This window comes from Maylandia zebra, linkage group LG6, assembly GCF_041146795.1.
Source record: "Maylandia zebra isolate NMK-2024a linkage group LG6, Mzebra_GT3a, whole genome shotgun sequence".
Classification (NCBI taxonomy): Eukaryota; Metazoa; Chordata; class Actinopteri; order Cichliformes; family Cichlidae; genus Maylandia; species Maylandia zebra.
The window spans coordinates 6,793,364-6,820,348 of record NC_135172.1 but is presented as its reverse complement, the minus strand read 5'-3'; the positions used below and the strand labels follow the sequence as shown (position 1 = coordinate 6,820,348).

At 43.4% G+C, this 26,985-nt stretch overlaps 1 protein-coding gene across 1 annotated transcript in view; it reads right to left on the bottom strand.

Moving 5' to 3' along the window:
• Positions 1-21,345: 21,345 nt before the first annotated feature.
• ttbk1a (tau tubulin kinase 1a) overlaps positions 21,346-26,985 on the bottom strand; it is a 52,530-nt gene continuing 46,890 nt past the window's right edge. The window contains exons 16-17 of the mRNA XM_004572617.4: positions 22,810-24,218; positions 21,346-22,704 (exon numbers count right to left, since the gene is read on the bottom strand). Coding sequence (XP_004572674.3) covers positions 22,293-22,704; positions 22,810-24,218 — 1,821 coding nt within the window. The 3' untranslated portion in view covers positions 21,346-22,292. The remainder of the gene's footprint in view (positions 22,705-22,809; positions 24,219-26,985) is intronic.

The following is a 26,985-nucleotide window of genomic DNA, read 5'->3' as shown; positions in this document are numbered from 1 at the left end:
AGAGTTAAATTACGTTCTCTACTGGAGTCCTACGTCAAGTGACAAATATGGCCAATGTGATTGGCTGTGCCTTTCAGGCAGCTCTGTTTAGTTTTAGCAGCGGCAAGCCTGCGCTGCGGGGAGGACGGCAGCAAAAAGGAAGAACCTGGATATAAGAAAGTATTTTTCAAAGAAACCTGTAAGTAGTGATGGGCAGATGAAGCTTCATGAAGCACTGAAGCTTTTCATCCAATTGGTTCACCCCAGCGCAAAGCGTCTTGAAGCTTCATTTGCTCTAGTAGGACACCTACTGGACGTAAAAATATTAGTTGGCATGAATTTGAAGAGTGTGGCCTTTTGCACACAGCCTGTAAATGTCAACAACAAAAGGAGTGTGTAAAGCAGGGCTGCCCAATCCCAGTCCTCGAGAGCTACTATCCTGCAGCTTTTAGATGCATCCCTACTCCAACACAGCTGAATCAAATGAATGGCTTGTTATCAGGCCTTTGCCAAACACGATGGCATGCTGACGAGGTAATGAAACCATTTGATTCAGCTGTGTTGCAGTAGGGATGCATCTAAAAGCTGCAGGATAGTAGCTCTCGAGGACTGGGATTGGGCAGCCCTGGTGTAAAGCATCTATATTGTAGTGATGGCAGTATACTGTGTATATTTATACTGGCAGTATGGAAAATGATCATTTGGAAATGCTTAAAATGGAAATGATCATTTACTGTGAGGTGTGGTTGGGGTGTGGACAGTGGTGGTGCTTTTGTAACGTTGAGGTATGGACAGCTACACACTGAGGCCTCAGTCCTGCCTGTTCACATTTTATTCTGTAAAAACTAAATTTTCACTGCTTCTATAACCTTTAGTGGGGAGAACATAGCTAGGATTTAATGATTTAACAAATCTTTTAAATCCTTTGTCCTCCACAATGCTAAATGGCTGGGAGTCCTCAATCACCATGCTAACCAGGTCTTCATCTATTTGAGATTGTCTTTATTGTCTCAGCAGAACAAAGCACAAATATAAATATCACACACGTAACTTATTGCATTGTATAATATCGTTATCTCATTTAGTAACATTACTGCATGCTGTATTATCATGGCATTTGATGCTCACCTGGTCTTGCTCCACAATCAGTGTTCCCCTTATTCTCATGCAAAGCTCTGTAGTGCCTAAGCATGGATGAGGTGTTGTTGTTATATCCCAGCTCCCTGGCACATAGCAAACACTTCACCTTGTACAAAAGTAAAGCCGCTTAACATAAATTGTATTGCACCATCAGTATTATGAAAATACATCTTCTGTAGAAATTTACATACCTTGTTGGGAGATATAAGATCAAAATGTTCCCACACAGGGGAGGACATCCTCCTCTTCTTAGCTGGCTCCATTCTCTCCTGACTTTCTCTCCTCACTCTCATAAACCTCCAAACTGTCTCCAAACTCTCACTAACCGCAACTCTGCCTGATTTATATGAAATATGGCTGAAGTAAACTAAAGCCTAAAATACTTAGTCAGTCATTTGTTTAATAGTAATTTAACATTATATAATTTCAAATGTAAAACTATGAATTGTAATTTTAAATGGTTTAAAACCATGTAGAATAGCATATGTAGGCAAGTATATTTCTCCTTTTTATCAAGAAGCAAAGACAAAAAGGGGAAAAAAAGAAACAGGGCGGGGTTCGGTGGTTGAATCATCCGTCCCCACCAATGCCAAAACCAAATCTACGCCCTTGGTATATTTTATATAAACGAATCTGTCTGCTGGTAATTGCATAATCACGTGGCCTCACAGTACAAGCATACTCCCAAGCTATTATAATGTGTTGTACATTGTTATTTATTGTGTGGGTTTTTTTTTTTTTTAATTAGTAAAAAACCATCAAGAAGTCACAAGCAAAAGGAGAACACACCATGGCACATGTTTAAACAAGGAAAATGTATTCATCAATATTATTAAAATGGGTATAACATCATTTTTTCAACAAAAAATACACCTTCAAAACACCATATCAGCCCGATATCAGACAGAACTGTCACATGATATCAAACAGAGGCTGTCAATTCAGCTCTGTTAACTGGGCATAATGAAGCAGTTCATTACAAGTTGTAGGTTCAAGCTGCTCTTCATATTTTTGGCCACCAGATGTCACCAAGGGGAACTGTGTTGAAATAGTTTTTCAATACAAGCTTCAGTGCTTCAGAAAGCTTCATTTGCTCATCACTAGCTCAGGACCTGCAGTTCACAGACTGGAAACACATTGAAAAATAGTGGTGTGTGGATTGATACTGAAATTTTGATTCTTCCAATACCAGATATTTACGTTCTAGAATCGATTCAGTAGGCAACGGGTGAAGTGTCTTGCCCAAGGACACAACGACCGAGACTGTCCGAGCCGGGGCTCGAACCGGCAACCTTCCGATTACAAGACGAACTGCAAACTCTTGTGATGGTGATGAAAATTGAGCACCTCAGTTATGCGAAGAACAGTCAACTTATCTTGGAGAAATTGCCTCTGACATAGAAGTTACATAATTTATGTGAAGTTGTACCAAATGAAAAATTGATTAAAAAATTGGCTTGTCCAATTTCTCAAAAGTTACTTGAAGGTTTCATTTTTGCCTCTGCTATAGCACTGATATCACATAATACAACGGTTGAGATTTTTTTAAGTATAATCTTCAGGTTATAATTAAGGAACTCAGCCTTGCCATTTCTAGCAACAGTCCTTTGGTCCAAGCTAAATCTAAGGGACGTCCACTAGCATCAGATTTCAAACTTAAGCAATTCTGTGAGGAAAAGTTTAATGTTGTGGAACCTGTTGAGTATGTTCTAGAGGCAAGGTTCAACAAAACATTTCAATATGTTCCCATACTTAAGTCTCTTCAGCTACTTGGGCATAATGGTAAAAAAAAAAAAAAAAAGGTAAATGGCCTGTATTTGTATAGCGCTTTTCTAGTCCCTAAGGACCCTAAAGCGCTTTACACAACCTGTCATCCACCCATTCGCACACACATTCACACACTGGTGATGGCAAGCTACATTGTAGCCACAGCCACCCTGGGGCGCACTGACAGACAGACTACAATGATATAGTGGACAAGCTTGCTAGTAGTCATATAGCCTGTTCTGCAAATTTACACCAAATACAAGTTTTGATGGTCAAACAATCCTTTTTTTCATGTGAGGATTTAAAGATTTCATTGTGTTTGCATATTAATGACTTCCAGGTTTGCAATCTATTGTTTCATGCAAGAAACATAAATATTGTCTGATTTATTGGATTTTAGGTAACTTGCCTAAAGCAACATAGAATATTGCAATTGATTTGAAATTGAAAGGTTTATCTACTAGGAGGTGGAGAGGTACCACTGGCCAATGCCAATATTTTTGTCATTATTATGATATTGTTATTATTGGCTGTCATACAAACCTGTTTTTAAAGCAGAGGGGGAAATGCCAGAAATGAAAGTGAAGGGGGAAAAAAGAGGGAAGAGAGGAAAGATACAAGAAATAAAACAAATTTAGATCATATAGAAATGCAATGGTTTTCTCATTTCAAATTTAAACTCAATACAAAACTGGTGAAAATTAAAACAGTTTCCTTAAGAAATGTGTCCTTTTTTATCAGAGTGAACACAAGATGGCTGCAGTCCTGAGAGTTGTCCTTGGAGTTGACAATGCATCAAAGTTAATTCTGCCCACTGGAATACCTGATTCAGCTGAAGTCCTTAACAAAGAGATTAGAAGGAACTTTGCATTGTCTGGCAATTTCAGACTGAAGGATAGAGACAGTGAGTTTGACAATGAGTTTGTGAACTTGTCAGCAACTTCAGAGATCAAAGACAAGAGCACGGTTAAAGTTATTTACCTTCAGAATGAGTCAGACACACTGAAATAAAGGCCATGTTGGATTTACTTAATTCAGTAGTGGACATTGGTTGCACACAAATGTTTTGCTTTGGCAGAAATGTAAACAACTTAGTTAAATCAACACAATTTTTTCATATTCAATAAACCTGTGCATTTTGTGTTCAAAAACGCAATTGAAACATGTTTAGATGAAGTAAGTTGAGCTCTTGGAATATTTTAATCCTTCACAATTTTGTCATTTTATTTCACCACTATTCAATAACTTTTACTGCAGTACTACTTGGTCACCTAAATACTACATAATGTTCAACAAAGTCTAGAGTCTGGTTACCATGAAAGTTGAATGGATCTACAACAACTACCATCCTCCTATCTTTATCCTGGCTGGGAAATAACCCTGAAGTGATAGGTTATGAAGCAGGGTACACCCTGGACAGCTCACCAGTCTATCACATGACAAACAACCATTTGCATTTACAGGTAATTTAGAATCACCAATTAACTTAACTATAATAACTGCATGACTTTTAACTGTGGGAGGAAACCAGTAGACCCAGAGAGAAACCACTACAAACTAGCCATATTGCGGATTTGAATCCAGGACCTTCATACTGTGAAGCAACAGCATTAACCACGATGCCACCAATCCAGGCTTAACAAAAGTAGGAAAGCTATGATTTCGAGGCTTGATGCAGAATTTTTTTGTTTTGTGTGTGTATGGTTGTCTGCCTCTAACTCCAGTGATTTTCCTGTAGTTTGACATCGCATGCAATCTTATGAATTTCATGAGTTCAGCAACTAACCACTCTTACTAGATTGTATCATGTCATCGCAACAAGAACAAATTAAGTTGTTGAATTTCGTACAGATCCTTCATGATTTAATTACGTTCATAGAAACATGAAATTATTGTGTTCAAATTACAAGTTAGACTTTTTTAATGTAACAACCAGCCAATTTACTTTTTTCGGTATACCAAAAAAAGTAGAGGTGGCTGCTCGACTTGACTGAGACCACGATCCAAAGCGCGCAAGACTGAAATACCGTGCAGTGTCGCCGGATTTAACATTGCTATATTATTGACTTACTTCACTCAAACATGATATGAACAATTTAATCTAGCCTCTCTGCATATCATGTAGTTTCTACGCTATACAGTTACACTTAACTTTAAAGCATGAGGCACTTGTGTTAAATACATGATGCTCACGTAAATCCTAGAGCTGGCCAATCCCTTTTTTTCAGTGCAAGAGGAGGAGTTGGAGGAGACACAGCTCTACCCTTAGATCCCATCCATGGCCATCAAACTTCAAAATATCTCAGTTCAGTTATGAGATACAGATTTAGTTTAGAGAGAGCGAATCGAGCGTTCTACAGCACACTTCTAAGTCCAAGCTCCAAGCTTAAGGGAGACATACTACATGGGCTGGCATCAGAAATTGATTGTAGCTGTAATTCTTGTGAATACGATAAAAAGAGTGGGCATTATACGCTTGTTCTGCTTATATTACAATACTCATTCTGTATAACATACAACATACTAGTCAGTGACTCTGCACCTGAAAACTTCCAACCAAAACCAGATGTTCTTACCTAGAATATGTTATAGCTGATCAACATCAGTTTTAGCTTGCTCTGAGATACACTTGGCTAATATGTGTTTTCAGGTTAATGCAGAGTTCACCCGCATCACCACAGTCCTCTAGTCTAAATCTTTTTGGTCCAACTGGAGCATTACTCCAGCAAACTACTATGGGTGTTTAGAAAGAAGGGGGGACAGCAGGACACAATATCAGACAGATCATGGCAACCATGCACAAGGTGTGCATGTTGAATGAGTTTGTGATTGTTTAAGCTCTTGACACTGAGGTGTAAACCTCAGGAAGCAAGTTTGACATAACCAGGCTTTATATCTTTTAGTCTGCTTGATGAAATGTAAAATCCCAGAGGTAGCAGCTATCATGTCTGTGATTCTAAACTTTCTTATTCCAGGGTTTCTGCTTAAGGATCTGTGGACTTAAAAAGGAGCGTTTGATGCTTCATTTTTCTTCTGCACAGAATGTTGATTAAAAAAATAATAATAATGCAACAATGATCCTGGAAATAGGACAAGAGCTATACAGGTTGCATATATAAAATGTGTCTTGTGCAGAGAATTTATGTACATTTACAGGATAGTGTAAATAAAATAATTAGTTTAAAAACCGTCTTTCACACAATTGAAGTAAGGTGGGGCAACATACTGAAAGCATTGCGGCTCTAATTAAATGAAGATCCTGACAGCCGTATTACAGAGTTCTTGTAAGTTGCAACACCGTTGGAGCCCAACTGACAAAGAAAATCTGTAAAAAAAAAATTTACACAGCATTTTTTGATTTTAAAAACCTGTCCACATTGTTTATACAGAAAATGGGACTTTTGAGTTATGGTTGAGGTGGAACTATTATCAGTGTGCTATTAATACTGCCATTTTTCTCCACTAGTAAACCATGGAATTTTTTCTCCATGAACCACAATAAGACGAGATCTGTGGTGCAAACAAGTTATGAGTGTTAATATACACTAAATCTTACTTACTGTTTATTCATTGATGGTTCTGATCTTCTCTTAGGATTTACTGAAAATGGAAAATATAGATAATTACCAACCTTATATCATTTGTAAATTGTTTCATTAATACTGCCAATTTATATTATAGGTATAAGTGTTAATGTGTGTGCACTTTCTGCCATGCAGTACTGATTCTGGCGCTGTGAGACAAATTAAGAAAATAGTGTTGGGCACCTACATTGTGAGGCATGAGGCAGCAGATGAGATGGATCTCCCTGAAAATGCTGGTATCATCACTTGGCTTTGATTCATATTATTGTCTACACACACACACACACTTGATCTACGGTTTAAACTTGAGATAGCCTAAGAGCCTGTGATACACATCTGAATTTCTTCAAAAAGTGATATTTGGGTTAGATGGGGAAAAAAAGCTTTCCAATAAAGTGCAGGTTCTCAAAAACAAGTCCTCTACAGCAGACAAGACTGGACCTGGAGTTGGACTTCTCAAGACAATCTCAAGACAGGATTTAAGTTGACTGTTGTGTTTCAAGTTTTTGTGGACTACAGGATCACATTTCGTCCACTGACAGGGAGATGCCAAAAATGCCAAATATACATGTGAAATAGCCTGAAAAGAAGGAAGGAAGACTACTGGACCAGCTAACTGGGCAGAGTAAACTGAGGAATTCCCAAAAAGACAATCTAATCTAAAGACAAAATGTTGGTGGTTCTTTTTCTAACTTCGCTCGGTGTTTCACTATGGGAATCGCCTCGGCGTGACCAACTACGGAAGCTCCAATGACACCACGTCTGTCTATGACAGACCTGTCGAGCCGTGCTCAGGGCTCCGCCCCCTCGTACTAACACGGCCGACCAGCTCCTCCTAACTCATTCTCGCTTTCTTCCCGTGAGAAACTACTTTGAGCTCCCTCAGCGCATCCAGGCTAACTTGATTAGCTGCTTAACAGTTCTCAGGTGTCCCGTGTAGGAGTACGTCGCCGAACGCAGTTTTTCTGGTTCCAGTTTGGATCGTGCTGAGTAAGTCCTTCGAAAGAAGTGTACTTAGAGTTGCACTGTGGAACAGCAACCGCGTCAGGCGAGCTGTCCCAGCGGTTCCTGGTTTTAGTTAGCGAGGTAGCCGACGTTGTGTGACTCGGGCTAATGCGTTACGGCGAGCTGTTCGTTCAGTGTCCGGCTAGCATTAACTTGTTAGCAGGCCACGAACCACATTAGCGTCTCACTAGCATTAGCTTGTTGGTCGACCTAGGGTTCGGTTAGCATTAAGTTGCTAACGATATTGGCTAGCGGAGTGCAGCTAACGTGTCACGACGAGCTGACTCCCGCCGCGACTAGATCGGATTTAACACCCGCTGCTAGTCCTAGCTACTTACGGGCTAACGTGTCGAGACGAGCCTGGTGTAGCCTAGTCTCACCCCTTTCCGCTAACCATGTCTACGGCTCCTACTCCCGCCAAAAGGTCGGAGCCGAAGGCTAAAGAGGCTGCATCCCGCCCGTGCCCCGCATCATGCGGTGCCACCATCTCGGGCAGGGACCCTCATCCAATGTGCATCGTCTGTATGGGTGCCAAGCATGCTCAGGCTTCACTGGCGGACCCTCAGGGATGCCCACACTGTGCTTTGATGCCAGAGAAAGTCCTGGAAATGAGGCTGAGAGTAGCAGTAACGAACAGTCACTGCTGCCTGTATGCTGCTACTGCTACGAGCGATATCCGTCATCCACGAGCCTCCACAAGCTGGGCGGACATGATGGAAGAAGAGTCCCCGCTCATGCCCCCATCATTCGAGGACCTCCTCGATCAAAACGTGGGCGAGCCGGGTGGCGAGGATGCGGAGGGCGATGCCGACTCCGACCTCCTCGACCTGGAGGACATGGATGAGGAACAGGAGGATGCCTCTACCTTTCCTCCCCAGCAGTCCAGGCCACCGAGTGGGGCTGAAGTTGCACCCCTGGTGGACAGCAATTTGTACGAGGTCTGCAAACGGGCTGCTGCCAAGCTAGGCATCCCATGGCCAGCCGCCCAGGATGCCGAAGGGGCAGAACGCGACCTGTATGACGGCAAGAGGCTCCCACCAGCCTTGCCGCCATCAAAGCAGCTTCTGCCAGCAGTCCCAGCCTGCATGAAAGAAATGAGTCGCAATTGGTCAAGCCCTTTTAAAAGCAAGCTTCCGACCAAGGGCTGCTCTAAGCTTGAGATCCAGGGGATGGGTGAACTGGGGCTGACCGAACCCCCAGCAGTGGAGCCTTCAGTGGCGTATCACCTTCACCCTAACCGCAGGGCAATCTCAGCTTCTTCTAGCATTTCTTTGCCCAACAAGATAGATCGCCTCACGGCATCTATTTATCTAAGGACATACAAATATGCTGCACAGTCAGCATGCTCGCTTAATGCAGTCACACTGCTATCAGCATATCAGGCAGAAATTCTGGAAGACATGGGCCGTCAGCTTGACTCGGGTTCCCCGAACCCAGCCCTCTGGGATGAAATCTGCGTGGTTAATGATCTCATTCTTCGCTCCTCCAGGGGAGCAGTCCAAGGGTGTGGTCGCGTTATGGGCCTTGCAGTCTCGGGTGAGAGAGCCTTGTGGCTAAACCTGTCAGGCCTAGGTGATGCTCAGAAGGCTGAGGTCATGGATGCAACCTATGACCCAACCAAGGGTCTCTTTGGCCCAGCCCTGGAGAGAATGAGAGAAACAAGCACCCGCAGAAAGCAGGAGGGTGAAGCATTCAACCTCTGCTTACCCAGAAAACCTAACTCTCAGCCCCAGCAGGCGCCAAGAGCTGGCTTTGCAGCAACAGCAGCAGCTGTGAGAGGGAGACAGAGTGGGGTCAGAATGCAGAGAGGAGCAGGAGACCAGCAGGGTGCCCACCAGGCCAAGGTAGAGAACCGAAGACCTTGGGGCAAGCATTCCTTTGCAGCAGTTGCTGCAAAGAACAAGCCGTCACACCCCGGAGAGGGGAAAAAGAAGCGGTCAGCCTAGCACACCTGCAGCATTCTGTGTCACCCCTCTTTTCTTCCCCAAAGAGAAGGAAAGTGTTAGAAGGGGTAACCAAATCACTCCAAAGTTCAGGGTCTCCGGAAGTTTCCAGTTCACCAGGAGCACCCTCTCAGTCTCCTCCTCCAGTTCAGGGAGGACAGACTTGTGGACAAATGGCGCAGTGTCACCAAACACTTCTAAGCACTCTGTCTGTGTCACCAAGCACTGCCCAGAGTCATCAGACACTTCACTGTGGTTTGGGGGTAACAAAAGAAATAAAACGTGCATTTCTGCAGCCAGGCAGTTTGCCAAGGGCAGAATGTCCCCCCAGTTTCAAAATAAAAACAAAAGAAAATCACTTCAATTTGTCTTTGTTCCCAGCGGGGGGAGCTCACGCTCTTCCCGAGGGGGAGAGCCCCAACTCCTTCCGGGAGACAGGGGTGACGTCACGCTACCGCTTCTTCAGAGGCCCGCTCGCAGCGCAGCTGGAGCGGTGGCGCGCATGCGCAGTTCATCCCTGGGTCTTGTCAACCATTTCCCATGGTTACAGACTACAGTTTGCGGCAAAACCACCGAGATTCGGCGGAGTGTTAGCTTCTGTGGCCAGTCGCGATTCAGCGAATGTGCTGGAGGAGGAAATATCCTCCCTGTTACACAAACAGGCGATCGGAGCGGTTCCGAGCGAAGAAGCTCAGCAGGGCTTTTACTCCCGGTATTTCCTCATCCCGAAAAAGGACGGAACGTCGCTCCGTCCTATTCTGGATCTGCGTGTGTTAAACAAGCATTTAAGAAAGTACACGTTCAGAATGCTCACACACAAGACGCTTTGTCGTTCAATTCACACAGGCGATTGGTTTGTTACAATCGACCTATCAGACGCATATTTTCACATCACCATTTATCCTCCACACAGGAAATATCTCAGGTTCGGTTATCAGAGCGTAGCGTACGAGTTTCAAACTATCCTTAGCTCCGAGGGTGTTCAGCAAATGTGTGGAGGCAGCGCTGTCTCCGTTAAGGAACAGCGGCATCAGAATATTTTCTTACATAGACGATTATCTAATATGCTCACGATCGCGCGAGCAGGCGATCAAAGACTCCGGGGTGGTGGTGAATCACCTCACGGAGCTTGGGTTCACTATCAACCTGGAAAAGAGCCACTTGGAACCCGCACAGTCTACAGAGTATCTGGGGCTCAGAATAGACTCCATCTCTTATCGTATCGCACGTTCAGAGCGGAGGATCACATCCTTCACTCACTGTCTTTCCCGTTTTCAGCTGGGGAAAGTCGTGCGGTTCCGACTCTGTCTCCGCCTCCTCGGCCTCATGGCCTCGGTGATATCGGTGGTACACTTGGGGCTGCTTATGATGAGAGATTTTCAGCGGTGGGTCGCTTCTCTGCAGCTGTGCCCTCGCCGACATCTCAGTCGTGGTGTAAAAATAACGCAGCCGTGTATCGCGGCTCTCCGGCCCTGGAGGAGCCCGACAGCTCTCGCGGCGGGGGCACCGCTCGGGGCAGTATCATCCAGGGTGACGCTGACCACAGATGCATCCCTGTCAGGTTGGGGTGCAACTATGATGGGCAGAGCAGTGAATGGCGTTTGGTCACAGAGACTTACTCTGAATCACATAAATGTGCTGGAGCTCCGCGCGGTGCTCCTAGCCTTACGGCATTTTCTGCCGTATCTCCGGGGTCAACATGTTTTAGTGAAAACAGACAACTCCACTGTAGTTGCTTATATCAACCGCCAGGGCGGCACCCGTTCCCGGCAGCTACACAGGTTAGCCAGGGAAATAATTATGTGGAGCAGCACTCGGCTCCTCTCCCTTCGGGCAACTCACGTGCCAGGAATTCTGAACAGGGGGGCGGACCTCCTGTCCAGAGGAAATCCACTGTTCGGAGAATGGAGGCTTCACCCACAGGTGGTGGAGCAGATTTGGCAGAGATACGGCCGGGCTGCCGTAGATCTCTTCGCCTCGCGAGAAAACACACAGTGCCCCCTGTTTTTCTCCCTGTCAGACGCACACGCGCCACTGGGCGTGGATGCGCTGGCCCATCCATGGCCAAAAAACTCTGCTGTATGCTTTCCCTCCCCTCAGCCTGATCTCCCCAACACTGATCAGAGTGAGGGATCAGGGGCTGTCTCTGATTTTAATAGCTCCACGGTGGCCATCCAAACACTGGATAGCAGAAATCATCCAGCTTCTGGTGGACGAGCCATGGCCACTCCCCATCCGCAGGGACCTTCTGTCTCAGGCGCGGGGGGAGATATACCATCCCCATCCAGACCAGGTTGCTCTCTGGGCCTGGCCCGTGAAAGGTGGAATTTGAAGGCAGCAGGCATGCCTCCGAAGGTTATTGAAACCATTCAGAATGCCAGAGCCTCCCCCACCCGTTCCATTTACAGCAGTAAATGGCATGTTTTTGAAGAGTGGTGCCATGAAAAGCAGATTATCCCTTTTCAGTGTTCAGTGGTGGAGCTGTTGTGTTTTCTTCAAGACTTGCTGGACAAAAGGAAAGCTTTTTCCACTATAAAGGTTTATTTAGCAGCTATTTCAGCCTGCCACGTGGGGTTTGGTGATAAACCTGCTGGGCAGCACCCCCTTGTAAGTCGCTTCATGAGAGGGGCACGTCGAACGCTCCCAGTTTCTAGACCACTGGTCCCTTTTATGGGATCTGTCAGTCGTTTTAGACGCCCTCTCCCACCACCCCTTTGAGCCTATTGGGGCAGTGGGGTTGAAGTTTCTCTCTCTTAAAACCACTCTGCTGTTGGCTCTAACCACAGCCAAGCGAGTTAGTGAATTACAGTCTCTGTCTATTCACCCCTCTTGTCTACAGTTGGCCCCGGGACTCACTAAAACACTCCTGAGGCCTAACCCAGCCTTTGTCCCTAAAGTGTTGGAAACATCATACAGGTGCTCTACAGTAGAGCTCCTAGCTATTCACCCCCCTCCATTCTCTTCCGAGAGGGAGCAGAGGCTGAACACTTTGTGCCCTGTCTGGGCCTTGGGGACTTATGTTGACAGAACAGCTGGATTCAGGAAGTCGGATCAGCTGTTTGTTTCCTGGGCCTCCCCTCACAAGGGCAGGCCCGTATCACGCCAGAGGCTAGCTCATTGGATTGTAGAGGCCTTAGCTCTGGCTTATAGCTGTAAGGGCTTGCAGGCCCCCCCGGGACTCCGAGCACACTCCACTAGGGGTGTGGCCACATCCTGGGCGTTGTTCAGAGGTGTATCAGTCCAGGATATTTGTGCGGCAGCAAGCTGGGCTACACCGCACCCGTTTGTCCGGTTTTATCGGCTGGATGTTGCACAGTCATCCCTGGCTCAGACGGTGCGGGATTCTGGTGCCTCAGGTTCGACCTGAGATCCTGGAGTAGCACTGGAGAGTAGCTTCGGGAGCTGGCGCAATCCGGGAGTGGGCCATATCTCCCATAGTGAAACACCGAGCGAAGTTAGAAAAAAAACGTTGGGTTACTTAACGTAATCCCTGGTTCCTTGATAACAGAGTGAGGTGTTTCACCAACAGTTCCCTCCTTGCTTAGGCACGGAAAGAAATCTGCTTGGAATGAGTTAGGAGGAGCTGGTCGGCCGTGTTAGCACGAGGGGGCGGAGCCCTGAGCACGGCTCGACAGGTCTGTCATAGACAGACGTGGTGTCATTGGAGCTTCCGTAGTTGGTCACGCCGAGGCGATTCCCATAGTGAAACACCTCACTCTGTTATCAAAGAACCAGGTATTACGTTAAGTAACCCAAAGATTTGTAAATGTAGAATAGGAGGCAGAGTGTTCAGCTTTCAGGCCCCTCTTCTGTTCAACCAGCTTCCAATTTGAATTCAGCAGACAGACATTGACGGATGGACTTTTGAGATTAGGTTTAAAACTTTCCTTTTTGCTGAAGCATATCATTAGGGCTGAATCAGGTGACCCTGAGATGTTAGACCCACTCACTAACATCTCGCTAAGCTATGGTGCAATAGGGGGGAGGATGCTGGGAGATTCCCATGATGCATTAAGTATTTCTTCTTCAGTCACCTTTCTCATTCACTATGTGTTAATAGACCTCTCCGCACTGAATCATACTTGTTATTAATCTCTGTCTCTCTTCCACAGCATGTCTTTTGTCCCGTCTTCCTTCTCTCAGTCGCAGCAGATGGCCCCGCCCCTCCCTGAGCCTGGTTCTGCCGGAGGTTTCTTCCTGTTAAAAGGGAGTTTTTCCTTCCCACTGTCACCAAAGTGCTTGCTCACAGGGGTCATATGATTGCTGAGGTTCTCTCTGTATATGTATTATTGTAGGGTCTACCTTACAATATAAAGCGCCTTGAGGCAACTGTTGTGATTTGGCGCTGTATAAATAAAATTGAATTGAACTGAACTGAATTTATAAAATATTTAAGTAATCCAGGTAAAGGTTGAAGTCATTACCTTATTTATTTTGTAATCACTTGTCTTTCTGTATTCTGCTCAGTTTACTTTGCTGCCTTTACAAGTTTTTCCTTTTTTGTAATTGGTGGTAATTCAATAAATATACTCAGCTGTGACCCTTTGTTAATTTTTTGTTTTAATGTTTTTCAGTTTCAGTGTTCTTTTGTAATGAAGATCTGCACAAGTTCAACCCCCCCCCCTGTGTTTTTTTTTTATTATTATTATTTTACCCAGTATCATTTAGGCCGCCTGGATTTATTTGATCAATTTGGTTGTAAAAGTGTCAGAAACTAAGAGTGAACCCTTTTGCCCCTTCTTTCAGAATAACCTCAGCTTTCAGTATCTCACAATTATTTTACACTACTGTATTGTTGTGACAATGTAACAGCAGCTTAAAGTGGAAAGAAAATTGACTGCGTTTTTTTAGATTTATAGTTAAGTGGAAACTGATATTCACCATGAACAAAATGTAACACAACATCAACTTTAAATATGAACCATACTAAATATGTACAAAAAATGTTTTTGAGCCTAGCTCACCCAGTTTTTTTTAATATATTGTTCCTTTTATATAACAAATCTCCAGGCGTCTTTGGTCTTTGCCACTTCTCTACACCACATGTGTCATCAATTCATACCCGTGTTTAGACTGTCACTGCTTGTGCAATGGTGCACCATAGAGTTTTGTAAAGCTTGTCTTCTCATTGTTCAGTAACCATTTGAAATCTCTCTCTAGCCCAAATGGTTGAGGAGTTACGGTAGTGCAAAGCATCCATGGTAAAATCTAAGCGAGTTGATTTTTCTGTGTTCAGACAGCAGTAGCTTGTGAATGCTTAATGCTACTGCAATACACCAAATATCTATGTAAAGCTCAGCTTCTCTTCTTTTTGAAACACTTTGCATTTTCTCTCTAGCAAAAACAATGATGGAGTTACAGTCATTTTAACGAACAATTATAAAATGGTAATTTAAAGGATAAGGAAGAACTATAGTCTCACATGTGTCTGCTCCCAGGTGTTGCCGGCTAAATCTAAGCTTTACATTACTTCCACTTTCCCATGCTGTCAGGTTGTTTATGACATCATCGGTCTAGTCCAATGATCTTTCTCCCAGCCTTCTTCAGGCCTATCAGCATTCACACTATGTACTTTAACTCTCACTGCGCATCTGTCATTCTCCTTTGTGCAACCCACCTCCTCTCCATCACCGCCTCTCATCCCCCCATTTTCATCTCCACCACTAGCATCTAGACTCCGGGGGTCAATCACTGTTGGGGTTCTGTTCTGCTGAGGACCATCGAAGACTAACCGCCAAATACCAGTGAATCATGTTAATTTCTTTCCAATAATCTCTACTCATTGAACTACTATTTGATGACCCCTGTACACTGTTTAGTGGATTGGTTGTCTTTCTTTTTTAACCACTTTCTTTTTTAACCAATTAGTCAAAATCCAAATCTTTTGACTAAAGATTTGGATTTTTGTCTTTTACCCAGAAGCTTTGTCTTCTGCATTTGTGTCTCATCCACTGTGAATGTGTTGCAGATACAGGTGTTTTATGTTAATAACACAGCTTTCCAACAGCTGCAAAGTTGTCATATTTTCAACTGTTGTCAGGAGAACATTTTGAGAAATTCATATAAATACAGTGGCTTTATAGCCAGAATTATCCTTACAGTATTTAAAGGATGCCGTTTTTATCATTGAATTGTTACCTTTCATGAGGTCAGGTTATGTATTTTAAAGCGGGAGCTATGAACAATCGTCTTATTGACTGTAGCAATACGAGATTTGCACTTATTTCCAAAGTTATAATTATATTGCAAAATTGAAGAACAACACATCTACATTTAACACATGCACCCAGCAGGCTATTTTCAACACGGACATGCAGGGAAGCAGGGAGGTCTTCTTAACTCCTTTTCCTGCATCATGTCTGTTAGATTTGTATTGTTGATTGTCATTTATGCTTAGAAATATTTACTCATATATGCTTAGAAGTATATAATCATTGGTGGATTGAAAGAATGCTTCATCCTAAAGAGGTCTGTATTAACTTTGTGTAGCTGTAGAAGGGAGTGCATACATTCCCCAGAGTGTCCTGGCATAGATCACACTCCCTAGGAGAGTTTATCTTTTCTTGTTGATTTATGGTATAGCAAGCACACGCATATCTGTTTAAGTATAAGAGCCTTTTGTTAGATGGAGTTAGACGTCCTGGCACTAGCCTTGGGGAGTCTTCACAGGGTCACATCTTGACCTCACACAGATCACACACACACACACACACACACACACACACACACACACACACACACACACAACAGGCAAGGTACTCTTTGTGTGTATGTAGACGTCACATGTTAGTGAACTTATGCATATTCATGTAACCTCAATAAAAGGGCAGTGTACGGGAGAACGGACGAGAGCAACTGGGGCCAAGCGAAGGAACGGCGTTTGTCCGGTTCTCTCCCGTGCACGAGTACCATGAAGAAGTTTGCCTACTTGCGTCTTGCTTGCAGTGTAATTATATTGTCTTAACGTTCCAGCGGATGGGTTCAGGATACAAACCCATCAATGTCTGTCATTGGGGCTCGCTGGTGATCTGGTGATGGGTTCAACGCGTCCTGGGATCACTCCGTCCTATAGGGGGGCACCTGTCTATCCACACTTCAGTGGGTGGGGTGGATGTGGATGGATTTGTGTCTCTGAAGTTTCTCTGTGTGTGTGTGTGTGTGTATAGACAATAATATGAATAATAAAATTGATAAACAAAAAAATAAAAACATTAACAAGATGAGCTTACAGAGACTACAGCAGGGGTCGGCAACCTTTCTGATCATGAGTGCCATCTAAAATTTAATCTAAAAGTCAATGTGCCATATGATTGCATTAGCAATAAATGTAATAACGCTCTATATGAACAGTTACACACTATATAGAACCACTTTATAGAATTATATTTGTTCGCAGATGTTGGCAGCTATCAGCGAATAGTTTTCAGCTATTTTGAAACAAAAAGACTTTTTATCCATAACAGCAAATGAACTGTACAACATTCAGTGTCCAGCATTCAGACGGCTACCCGTCTGAATGCTCTCATGTCATTGAGAGCATTCTCTCACTCTTCATGTGAGAGAAAATCTGCTCACACAGATATGTAGAACCAAATACTGTCAATAAGGCCTCTGCAATGTTCTGAAGACAGTTAAACTCGTCAGGTAGTGACGTTCAGCAGGTGAAAATGCAGCTCCATGAACACGCACAGCTGTGGATTCCAGCTGTGTTCGTAGTTCTGCAAACTTTGACCCCCACAGACTGGAGCTTTTCAGTTCAATCAGCTGCATTTTGATTTCCTCTGTGTCCAGCCAGTTAATGCAAGACAAATCCAGCTTTTCATTAAAGCTTTCTGGTTTGATTAAAAAAGAAAACATTGGTCCATACACCTGAAAGTCCCTAAAACACATTATGAATTTTGTCTCGAGTCTATGGATGTATCCGTGTATTTCCGCGGTGCTGATGCTGCACTGAGCGAACAGCTCCTGAAGCATTTGAAGTGTCGGAATGTGGAAATTTTAACATCGTTTGAAAAAACTGCCAGCTAGCAACGTCCCTCTCACCAGTAAGCAAAGTTATCTGTAGCCAAATACAAGTTGAATCTGGTAGTTGGGGTTGTTAGCTATAATATCATCATTAATCGGAAGGTTGCCGGTTCGAGCCCCGGCTTGGACAGTCTCGGTTGTTGTGTCCTTGGGCAAGACACCCGTTGCCTACTGGTGGTGGTCAGAGGGCCCGGTGGCGCCAGTGTCCGGCAGCCTCGCCTCTGTCAGTGCCCCAGGGTGGCTGTGGCTACATTGTAGCTTGCCATCACCAGTGTGTGAATGTGTGTGTGAATGGGTGGATGACAGGTTGTGTAAAGCGCTTTGGGGTCCTTAGGGACTAGAAAAGCGCTATATAAATACAGGCCATTTACCATTTACCATTAAGAAGCAGCACAACAAATGTGTCTATGCAAGCCAATTTGCGATGTGCACCGCTGGCCCAGCCATTTATTTTTTAATGCACCTTCGCAGAATTCCCTGCGTGTCGTGCCCAGGGCTGGACTGGGACAAAAAATCGGCCCAGGCATTTTGACTAGAGACCAGCCCACCGGGTATTATAGGAAAAGCCATAAAGCCTTTGAATGAAAACAAACGCTGTTGTGACAGTGATGTACTGTATTGTTTCTATACTTTCTATACATTTTATATCAGATAAAAACTTTGGTTGTAAGATTCAGATAACTATTTATTAAAAGCTAGAAATTTGAAATGAGAATAAGAAAGAAAAGTATTTCTTTGTTCCCCCCTTTCCCAGGCTACCTGGCCCCCTGGCAACACTTTGCTAGACCCGCCTCTGCTGCACAGTTACCAGCCGTCAGCTACAAAGGATCCTGGTATTATTATTGGCTACGTTCACACTGCAGGCGAAAGCACATCAAATCCGACTTTTTTGACCCTATGCGACCCATATCCGATCATGACAGTGTGAACGGCACAAATCCGATATTTTCAAATCCAATCTGGGTCACTTTGTATGTGGTACTGAATCCGATACATATCTGATGTTTTAGAAAGCGACTACTGTTTCAATGGTCATGTCGCATTAAATCCGTCTTTTACGTCACTGACACAAGACAGACGCCAATTATCAGCGCCCAAGTAGACATCGTGAACGCTTCCTGGCCATCCAGTGAAACTGTTGGGAAGACAACGTTGGAGGAACATGAACATTTTATTTGTACTGTATAATCTACAGATTCTGACAGAAATCTGCAACTATCCTTTGAAGCACCGCTCTTCTCTAAAACTGCAGTAAGGATCATTATTAGGCCAAATGTAAATAACAAAATAACTTTATAACTTAAAGCAAAATTGGGAAACGTAAAGTCCGAAACAAGTCTTTATATTAAGGCCATCAGTCAAACAATACTGTTCGGTCTGGGTCTAAACAGAGCGCGTTGTGTGTCTTCTTTTGCGCATGCGGGCCGCTTTGAGGGTTCACGCCAGAGCGCGTTGACTGTCACATTTTATTTGTAGTGTGAACAAGCAGACAAAAAAATTGGATTTGAGCAAAAAATCGGAATTGAGCATTAAGACCTGCAGTGTGAACGTAGCCATTGTCTCTCAGAAACAGTTCATAAGTATGGCGTTATTTGTGTGCCACTATACTGATATCAGCTGATGTTCTTTCTGGCGCAAAGTGGGCGATAAACAAATCGCCACTCTGCGTTTCTCCGCCACTGCATCGTTTGAGTTTTGAACAAAATGCATTCTGGGATATAGCATTTCGTCATTGCGAGCTGATTGGAGACCAAAACAGCCAATGAGATCAAGTCTCTGATTGGTTGGTTTTGTGGCACAAATATAACGGTGTACAGAAAGAAAAGGTCATACCGTCTTACCTGAAGTTCAGTTCACCTGATACTCGAAGCAGCGGCTGCCTGGGGTCTCTCCTCCTCCTGCCTCCCCTTTCCCTTATCCACCTGCTGGCCTCTGTGGAAGCTCCGCCATAGCCACCACCAAACAACTGAGTTACTTTTACACATCGGCCAGCATGTGGCCAATCCACCACCTTTCATTGTTTATACCGTTACAAAAACAATAAAAAAAAACCAAAACAAACAAACAAAAAAAAACCATCGCCCCATAAAAACGAAAAATCACCATCGCTGTTGTGCCAAAAAGTGATTTCCAATGTTTCTGTGTATTTTTTATGTGTAATATCTTTACGTATGTTGGTAAATAGACTTCGGTGAACAGGGTTTACAAAGGGGTTATATATAGAATTAAAAATTATCTGTTTTTCAAGTATCTTTATAACTCTGTGTTATTGTACTTACATTATAACCAATCCGGTCCTTTATCCCCACTTAAAATATTTTTACTGAACTATTGTAATATTTGCTGCCATTTCTGCTGTCCTCTTGGCCAACTTACTCTTAAAAAAGACTATTTTAATATTAATGAGATTTTTTAATTAATTTATTTTTTTTGCATAAATAAAGGTTATATAAAAGTCACGGCCAAAAACTGATTTTTTTGGCCGGCTTCTACCTTGTTACACGAATGTTGTTTGTGGCTCAAGATGACTTTATGTCATCCATGAGGGATGCATTTGACATATGTTTCACATATTATAGCCCAACGAGTTACTTATAGCAGTTTAAATATGAGCAATCAGTTTTTGGCAAATACCGGAAATCAGGTTTTGGCAGACAATCACTTTTTGGCACAACACCTGGCCAGTCCAGCTATGGTCGTGCCATCAGTTAACCCATCCCATCAGTCAGCAAGCCGACCCCTGGGCTACAGTGTTCCTCTTGTGAAAGCAAATATATTTGGCACAACAAAGTATTCAGACCATTATTATGCTTGTGGCAACTGCTGGACAGGACAAAACAAAAAAAAAGATTCCCTGACTAATACTGTCAGGGCCTACAGCTTCGCCTTGGTGTAGTCACTTGGTCAGTTGTCTCCTCACTTGGTCAGCCATCACAGTGAAGGGGAAACTTGAGAGGAAGGTGGGGGGTTCTGGGTACCCAAGCTCTGTGTGGAGGAGGGTTGAGGAGGTGTTAATATTGGCACTGTGTGAGGAGAGGCAACATGGGGGTCCACTACTGAACCTGTTGAAAAACAGCCGCTTGTCTGCGACTGTAAACTGATGGGAGATCAACATGCACGGCCAGCAACCACTGGTCTGCTTTCACTGCTCTGAGATTAGTCATTAGCCGCGACTGGTTGTGGAGAGCTAAGGAAGACAGGAAAAAAGACATGCTGTGGAAGAGATAACAAAGGAGTTTCCCCTTGCTAACCACCTTGGGCAACATATGTGATGTAGAGGAAATGTGTGGAAAAGTATAGTTTTAGTATATCAGCAAGGGAAACTTTAACGATGATGGAGACTCTAACCATTTCCAGTCTAATAAAAGATGCATGTTGAGCAGGTGCAGGTTGAGCAGCACTTTTAGATTTGCATCTTATAGAATATCTGAATGTAATACACTTAACTGTTTTGCCAAAATAATATCAGTTGAATTAAATGGCTTGACCATGATAAGTTTTCATTCATATTTGAATTCTCCCTTCAGGTATTAACAGTTAACTATGTCACATGATGATCAAGCCATTTAATGCAGCTGATATTTTTCTTACTAATCTTTTAATACACTTTTTTTTCAGAGGTCCTCACAGGAAGCATCAATATGCTTTAGTATGATGCTACTCAATTAAACAGTATTTCAAATGAGCTCAACCTTAAACTCTGCAAAAATAACATTAATCCGCTTAACACAGATGGGGAACATTTTTCTGCAGATGAACTACTTTTACTTTTGATAATTTATGCAAAAATCATCTCTGTTTGCCTTTCTGTTAAAGTCATTGCACGCCACTGTGATGGATATATGTCAGTTCTGAATGTTAGTTACAGATACCAGGGAGAAAATAATGACAAGACCCTCTGCCACATGATCAAAACTTTACTTCACGCCTCAGTCCCAGAGATTCCATATACACAGTCCAGACTTGTATTGCCAACAGAATTAAAGCAGGTATAACATCTTCTCATGCTTAACCCTGTTTTTCTCATGCATAAAAACCAGGCATAATGCCAACAAATTGGAACCAAAGATTAAAGACTTCATTTACATTTTGCTTGCCAAGATAAAAATAAAGATGTCTTTATGGGAAATGATTCGATTATGTACAATTCAAAGCATAAACAAACTAAAACACCAATATATAATAGAATGATTAAAGCATGGCCATTATCACACCATAAGGAGTAGGCAAGCATTTGAGCGATATATGTTCACGTTCAGCTCTTCACTTTATCCGCAGTCATAATGAATATAGATTAGGAGTCTCACATTATCACAGTAAGGGTATTCAAACAAGTCCAATTTAATCTTTTTTTTTCTTTAGCCAATAGGCAAGGGGTACAGATTTTTGTACATGTTGTGTTTCCTCTACAGATTCAATGTTTCTCTGATATACTTTACCATGCAATGTGAACCAAATAGGATATTGTCAGTTCAAGAGTAATATACCCATGGAAAGCCAGGAGTAGTGTATTAGGTGTATCAGGTGAAAGTGTCTGAAACTGGACTTGTTGGAATAAGGATTCTCAGCTTCAGACAGCAGTTTCATTAGGGACTAACCAGGGAGCAGCAGACGTATCCATAGCACCATGGCAGTAATGCTCCTGTATGACAATAAGATAAATGGAAGCCCAGGTAGTCAGTTCAATAAGCTGTCCTTGGAAAAAAAAATGTATGTATGTATATAGTAAATGAACTGAAAGAAGTCAATGTGGCATCACAGTCTAATATGGAATAAGGTGAAAACCTTTGAGGCATAGCTGGTCCAAAGACTGATTATTCACAAATACTTGGAGATAAGCGTCTTTGTATTATCTAGCAAGGGCCACCTTCTCTCTAGAATTTGCTTTCCCCTTAGCTGTACTAGCTGTTTTTGGCCTGGTCCTAGCGGGCATGGTGGTAGAAGAGGACTGAGTGGTGGCTTCTTGCGAGGCGCTGCGTCGCATGATGGTTGTAGTCCTGGGTGGCAGCATGGGGACAGTTGGGGCTCGTACCGAGAGGGGCTGCCTAGATGAACATACTCTCTGAGGGGAGGGACTGTCAGTCCTACAGTGGGATGAGCTAAGGCTGCGTCTGGTTCCAAACAAGACTCGTAGGGGCATTCGAGGGCTGCCAGATGGAGCAGGGACAGTTGAGGGACGGGGACATGTTAAGGAGGACCCAGGAGAAATAGGCCTAAATTTTGGGGGGGTAACTAGAGTGCTTAGTCCAATTTTCTGATTCCTGTGAAGAGAACATAAAAATGTGAAAAATTATTTTACTTTAAAAATATGTATCAAACTGCTTAAATTGTTGTGGGTACACTATAAGAAAGAAACTAAATCATACCCATTATTTAAGCGAGGAGTAGGAGCAGCACTACCAAGCCCGCCTGAAGACCGCTTTATGGGGGTAACTGGCCTGGGGATCTTGCTCCTGCACTCTTTGAAGCCTTGCTCTTCAGTTGTTTTAAGACGAGAGCTCCACCTGGACTCATCTGATGTATGCGTGTCTTCCTCTGAGCCTGCAGTGGACAGGGTTTCTGACGGTCTTCGACGCTCATCGTCCCCCGAAGACAGCGATGATGATGTACCAGAAAGCATTCTCCTCCTCATCCAGCGAGTGTGTTGCTTCTGGACTAGCAGGTGGGCCAAATCCAGCTGCCTGGCGCGATGCTGAAGCCGGACCCGAGCCGAGAGAGATAAGGACTGCTCTGAGCCTGAATCCTCCTCCATAGAAATGAGCACTGGAATTCGGCTTCGGATTCTGGGCTTGATGGCAGAGAGTACTTTTGATTCTGCTGTCTGAAGTTTGGCAGGGTCTTCACTTGGTGGTGGTTGTTTTGTAAGTTCCTGTGACCGATCATTATGTATGTCAGTTGGTGACATTGCTTCTGGAACAGGCTCCAAAGACTGGGCCAGCTCAGTAGATGGACCATTCTCAGTTTTGGGGTATTTGTCTATTTGAGTTTGGTCTTCCACTGAGTCCTTTGGATACTCTTCTATCATTGGTGCTCCCTCCACCTTCTTATGGGTGTCAGCATCTATATCGGATTTATTCATGATGGGAAAGACTTCCCGGTCACCCTCCTTGGAAGACATAACATTGAGGTGTGATGTCTCGGCAATATGAATGAAAGTACGCTCAACTTTGGTGAAGGGGGGTGAACCAGGAGCAATGGGTGTGGAAGGCCTCAGGTCTGATCTGAGAGCTGGGGACAAACGGCCAGTCTCTGAAGGTTCAGGCTGTATTGCATCCCCAACTAGAAGGCGGTCATTACGGGATGTTAGAGCACATGGTGTAGCCAACTCACCATCCAGAACGTGATCGCCGCCAGAAGGAGACTTGCGAGTGTCTCCTGGGGAGAATAGAACAAGGGTTTTGGATGCATCCTCTAGGTCTGGGTCTGCATCAGCAGCGGAGGCATGCTCCTTCTGGCCCCTCTGGTCCTCAGCCATCAGTGTTGAAGGCGCAGCATCCTGGCTACGTTCAGTACTCTTCTGACTCACCTCACTGTTGGACTCACTCTTTGTAACGTCGTCATCCTTTGGCCCTGGGGTTTCTGGAACTTCTTCGTCTGGTGTGGCAAAACTCCGCCGCTGAGGCAAAGTACCAGTCAGCATGACAGTTAGAAAGTCAGCCCTCTTGGCCTGCAGCTGAGGAAGGATGTGAAAATGCTCTTTCTCGTCACTCTGGCCTTTTGTCCGATAGTCTGGAGAGGGAGGCGACAAACCACTCTGCTCTGAAGGCGATAACACCTAGAAGCAATGCAATAACATTTTGTATTACCGATGAGTCAACTCAAAGACTTCACCCAGCTCTGTACAGAAATATCATAAAAGGCCTTTACTAGAGAAACATTTTTAGCAGTTTTAACAATGCATGAGCACAATGTCGAGCACTCATTAGAAGCTTATTTAATATTAACATACGTAGCCTTTAAAACAATATCAGGGTGGAATGGGAGAACAGTCACAATAAGTGTCTCAGCCTATAAATGAGAAAAAAGAAAATCTGATGGCAAAAACTTCCGGTGTGATGACACTAAAAACTCGTTCATTGACGATTTTTCTAGAGTTAAATACACAAATGAGTGGGGAAGGAATTACAGGAGGACAGAGTCCGTCTCTAAAGTAGCGCGCATGAAGCCAGCCTCAAGCTGCGCAGACGAGGCTTTAACACGGGGACACCAGCAGCGGCGTTGGAGGAAGACGCTGCAGTATTTCGCCTGCTCAAGATACTACGATGGCAATGGGTGGCCCGCCCCCAGCAACAGAACCGACCCTCGACAGCGCAGAGAGTAAAAGAAAGGCAGAGGGAGTTTCAAAGACGTGAAGATAATTGATATAGATGATATAAGGCCATTCTTATATCACGTGTGACGTCACAGTCTCTTCAACTCATTAGAACAGAGGAGCGGCACCAGCAGCAGGAGTAAAGATGTTGGACAGTTAGGATGGAGGCAGTTTTACAGCTTGCCAAACAGGCAAAAATTAACCAGAAGCAATTCTAAAAAGATGAGTTTTCAGTTGTTTTTTTAAAAGCCACTACAGTCCACAGTTTTTAGGCTCAGAGGGAGACAGTTCCACAGTCTAGGGGCCACAGTGGCAAAAGCTCTGTCACCCTTAGTTCTCATCTTAGTGTGATGCATAGCAAGTAAGCCCTGATCAGATGATCTCGGTGACCTGCTAGGGACATAGGGCTATAGAAGATCAGGAATGTAAGCTGGTGCCAGTCCATGCAAAGCTCTAAAAGTCAAAACCAGGATCTTAAAATGGAAGCCAGTGTAAATGACATAGCAACAATGTCGCATGTGAATATTTAGAGGACTTGGTCAGAAGCCTAGCTGCAGCGTTTTGCACAACCTGCAGATGTTCCACATGTGCAGACACATAAACAGTGAGTTACAATAGTGTATATTGTAGATCAATACAATAGATGCATACAACTGGGTGGCTGTAGCTCAGGAGGTAGAGCAGGTCACCTACTGATCAGAAGGTCGGTGGTTCGATCCCTGGCTCCTCCAGTCTGCATGTCAAGTATCCTTGGGCAAGATACTAACCCCAACTTGCTCTCTGATGCATCGGAGTATGAATGTGTGAATGTTGTTAGAAAGCACTAAGTGTAGATAAAGTGCTTGTGAGAATTTGGGTGAATGAGGCATGTACTCTGTGAGAGTAGGAAAAGCGCTATAATCAGTCCATTTACAAGCAATGTGTCATAAGCCAGTGGCTAGAATTAAAATAAATGGAAACTTGACAGACAGCTTTGAGCTCACCTGAGCAGGGGTTTCAACCTTAAATGGCACAGCTGGCTCTGACATTTCATTGGAGGGCCACTTTACTGTTCAAGTAGTACAAAAAACCGAATAAACAAACAAACTAGAAAACACCCAAAAATGTAGTGGGTTTTTTTTGGTTTGTTTTTTTCAATTTCAAATATTGTATAACAAAATAAAACTGCAAATGTGAACACAATTTTTTTCTCACTCTTAACTAACTGAAGCATTTCATTGAACTACCAAATAAACAAATTACTATTCTCTTTCTGGCCAGACACAAGTGCACGCATTAGTTTTTGACTGCTAGTGAAAACTGTTTTCTTTACAAATAACTCTCTCAAATAACACAGCCAATCCCTCAACATGTTTCTACTCTCTGCTCATGTTACCTTCATATTAAATAAGTTTTTGCTTTTAAAATAACTTATTTTAACATTGCACTCAACAACGGACAAATCCTCCCTAACAAAAAACATAACTTCAAGGGCCAAATTGTGTAGTCCAAGTATGGGTTGGTGTTTGAGGACCCTGCTCCAGAGCAACACGTCAGGGGTGCTGTTTAAGCCCCTCCCTATTGACATTATTTATTGAGCCTCTGGCTCAATATATAACAAAGCGATGAGTTGAAAGGGGTTAGCAGTGGAAGAACAAAGTGTAGGTCTCTTCGTAGATGATGTAATAATATACCTCTAAAACCCAGATCATACATTCTTAAAGCTCTGGACTATTCTAGAAGAGTTTGGAGGAAAATGTAATATTTCTAAGACTCAAATATTGTGCATAAACTACAAACCCATTGAATTTATCAGACATAAATACAAACTTAAATGGGATTCAGAAAATTAAAAATATTAGGAATCTAACTAAACACAATATATGAGACCATTTATAGTAGGATTACGAAAGGATTTAACAAAATGGACACCCTTAGTTATGGATCTCAATTCAAGAATAGAGGTAATACCCAGATTGTTGTATTTATTCCTTTCACTACCAATTCATATCCCTGATGCTCAATTTGCCAAATGGAACAAACAAATGAGTAGATTTATTTAGAAGGGGTAAAAACCGAGGGTAAAACTGAAAACTCTCCAACTAGAAAAGGGAAGAGGAGGACTGACTATTCCAAGAGAGTATTATCAGATAGCCCAGCTGACATGCACTGGAAACATATTGAGCTCAATGATAGAGTGAGTTGCCCTCAGACAAAATGTACACACATTTCAGGGACCAAAATCCCATTG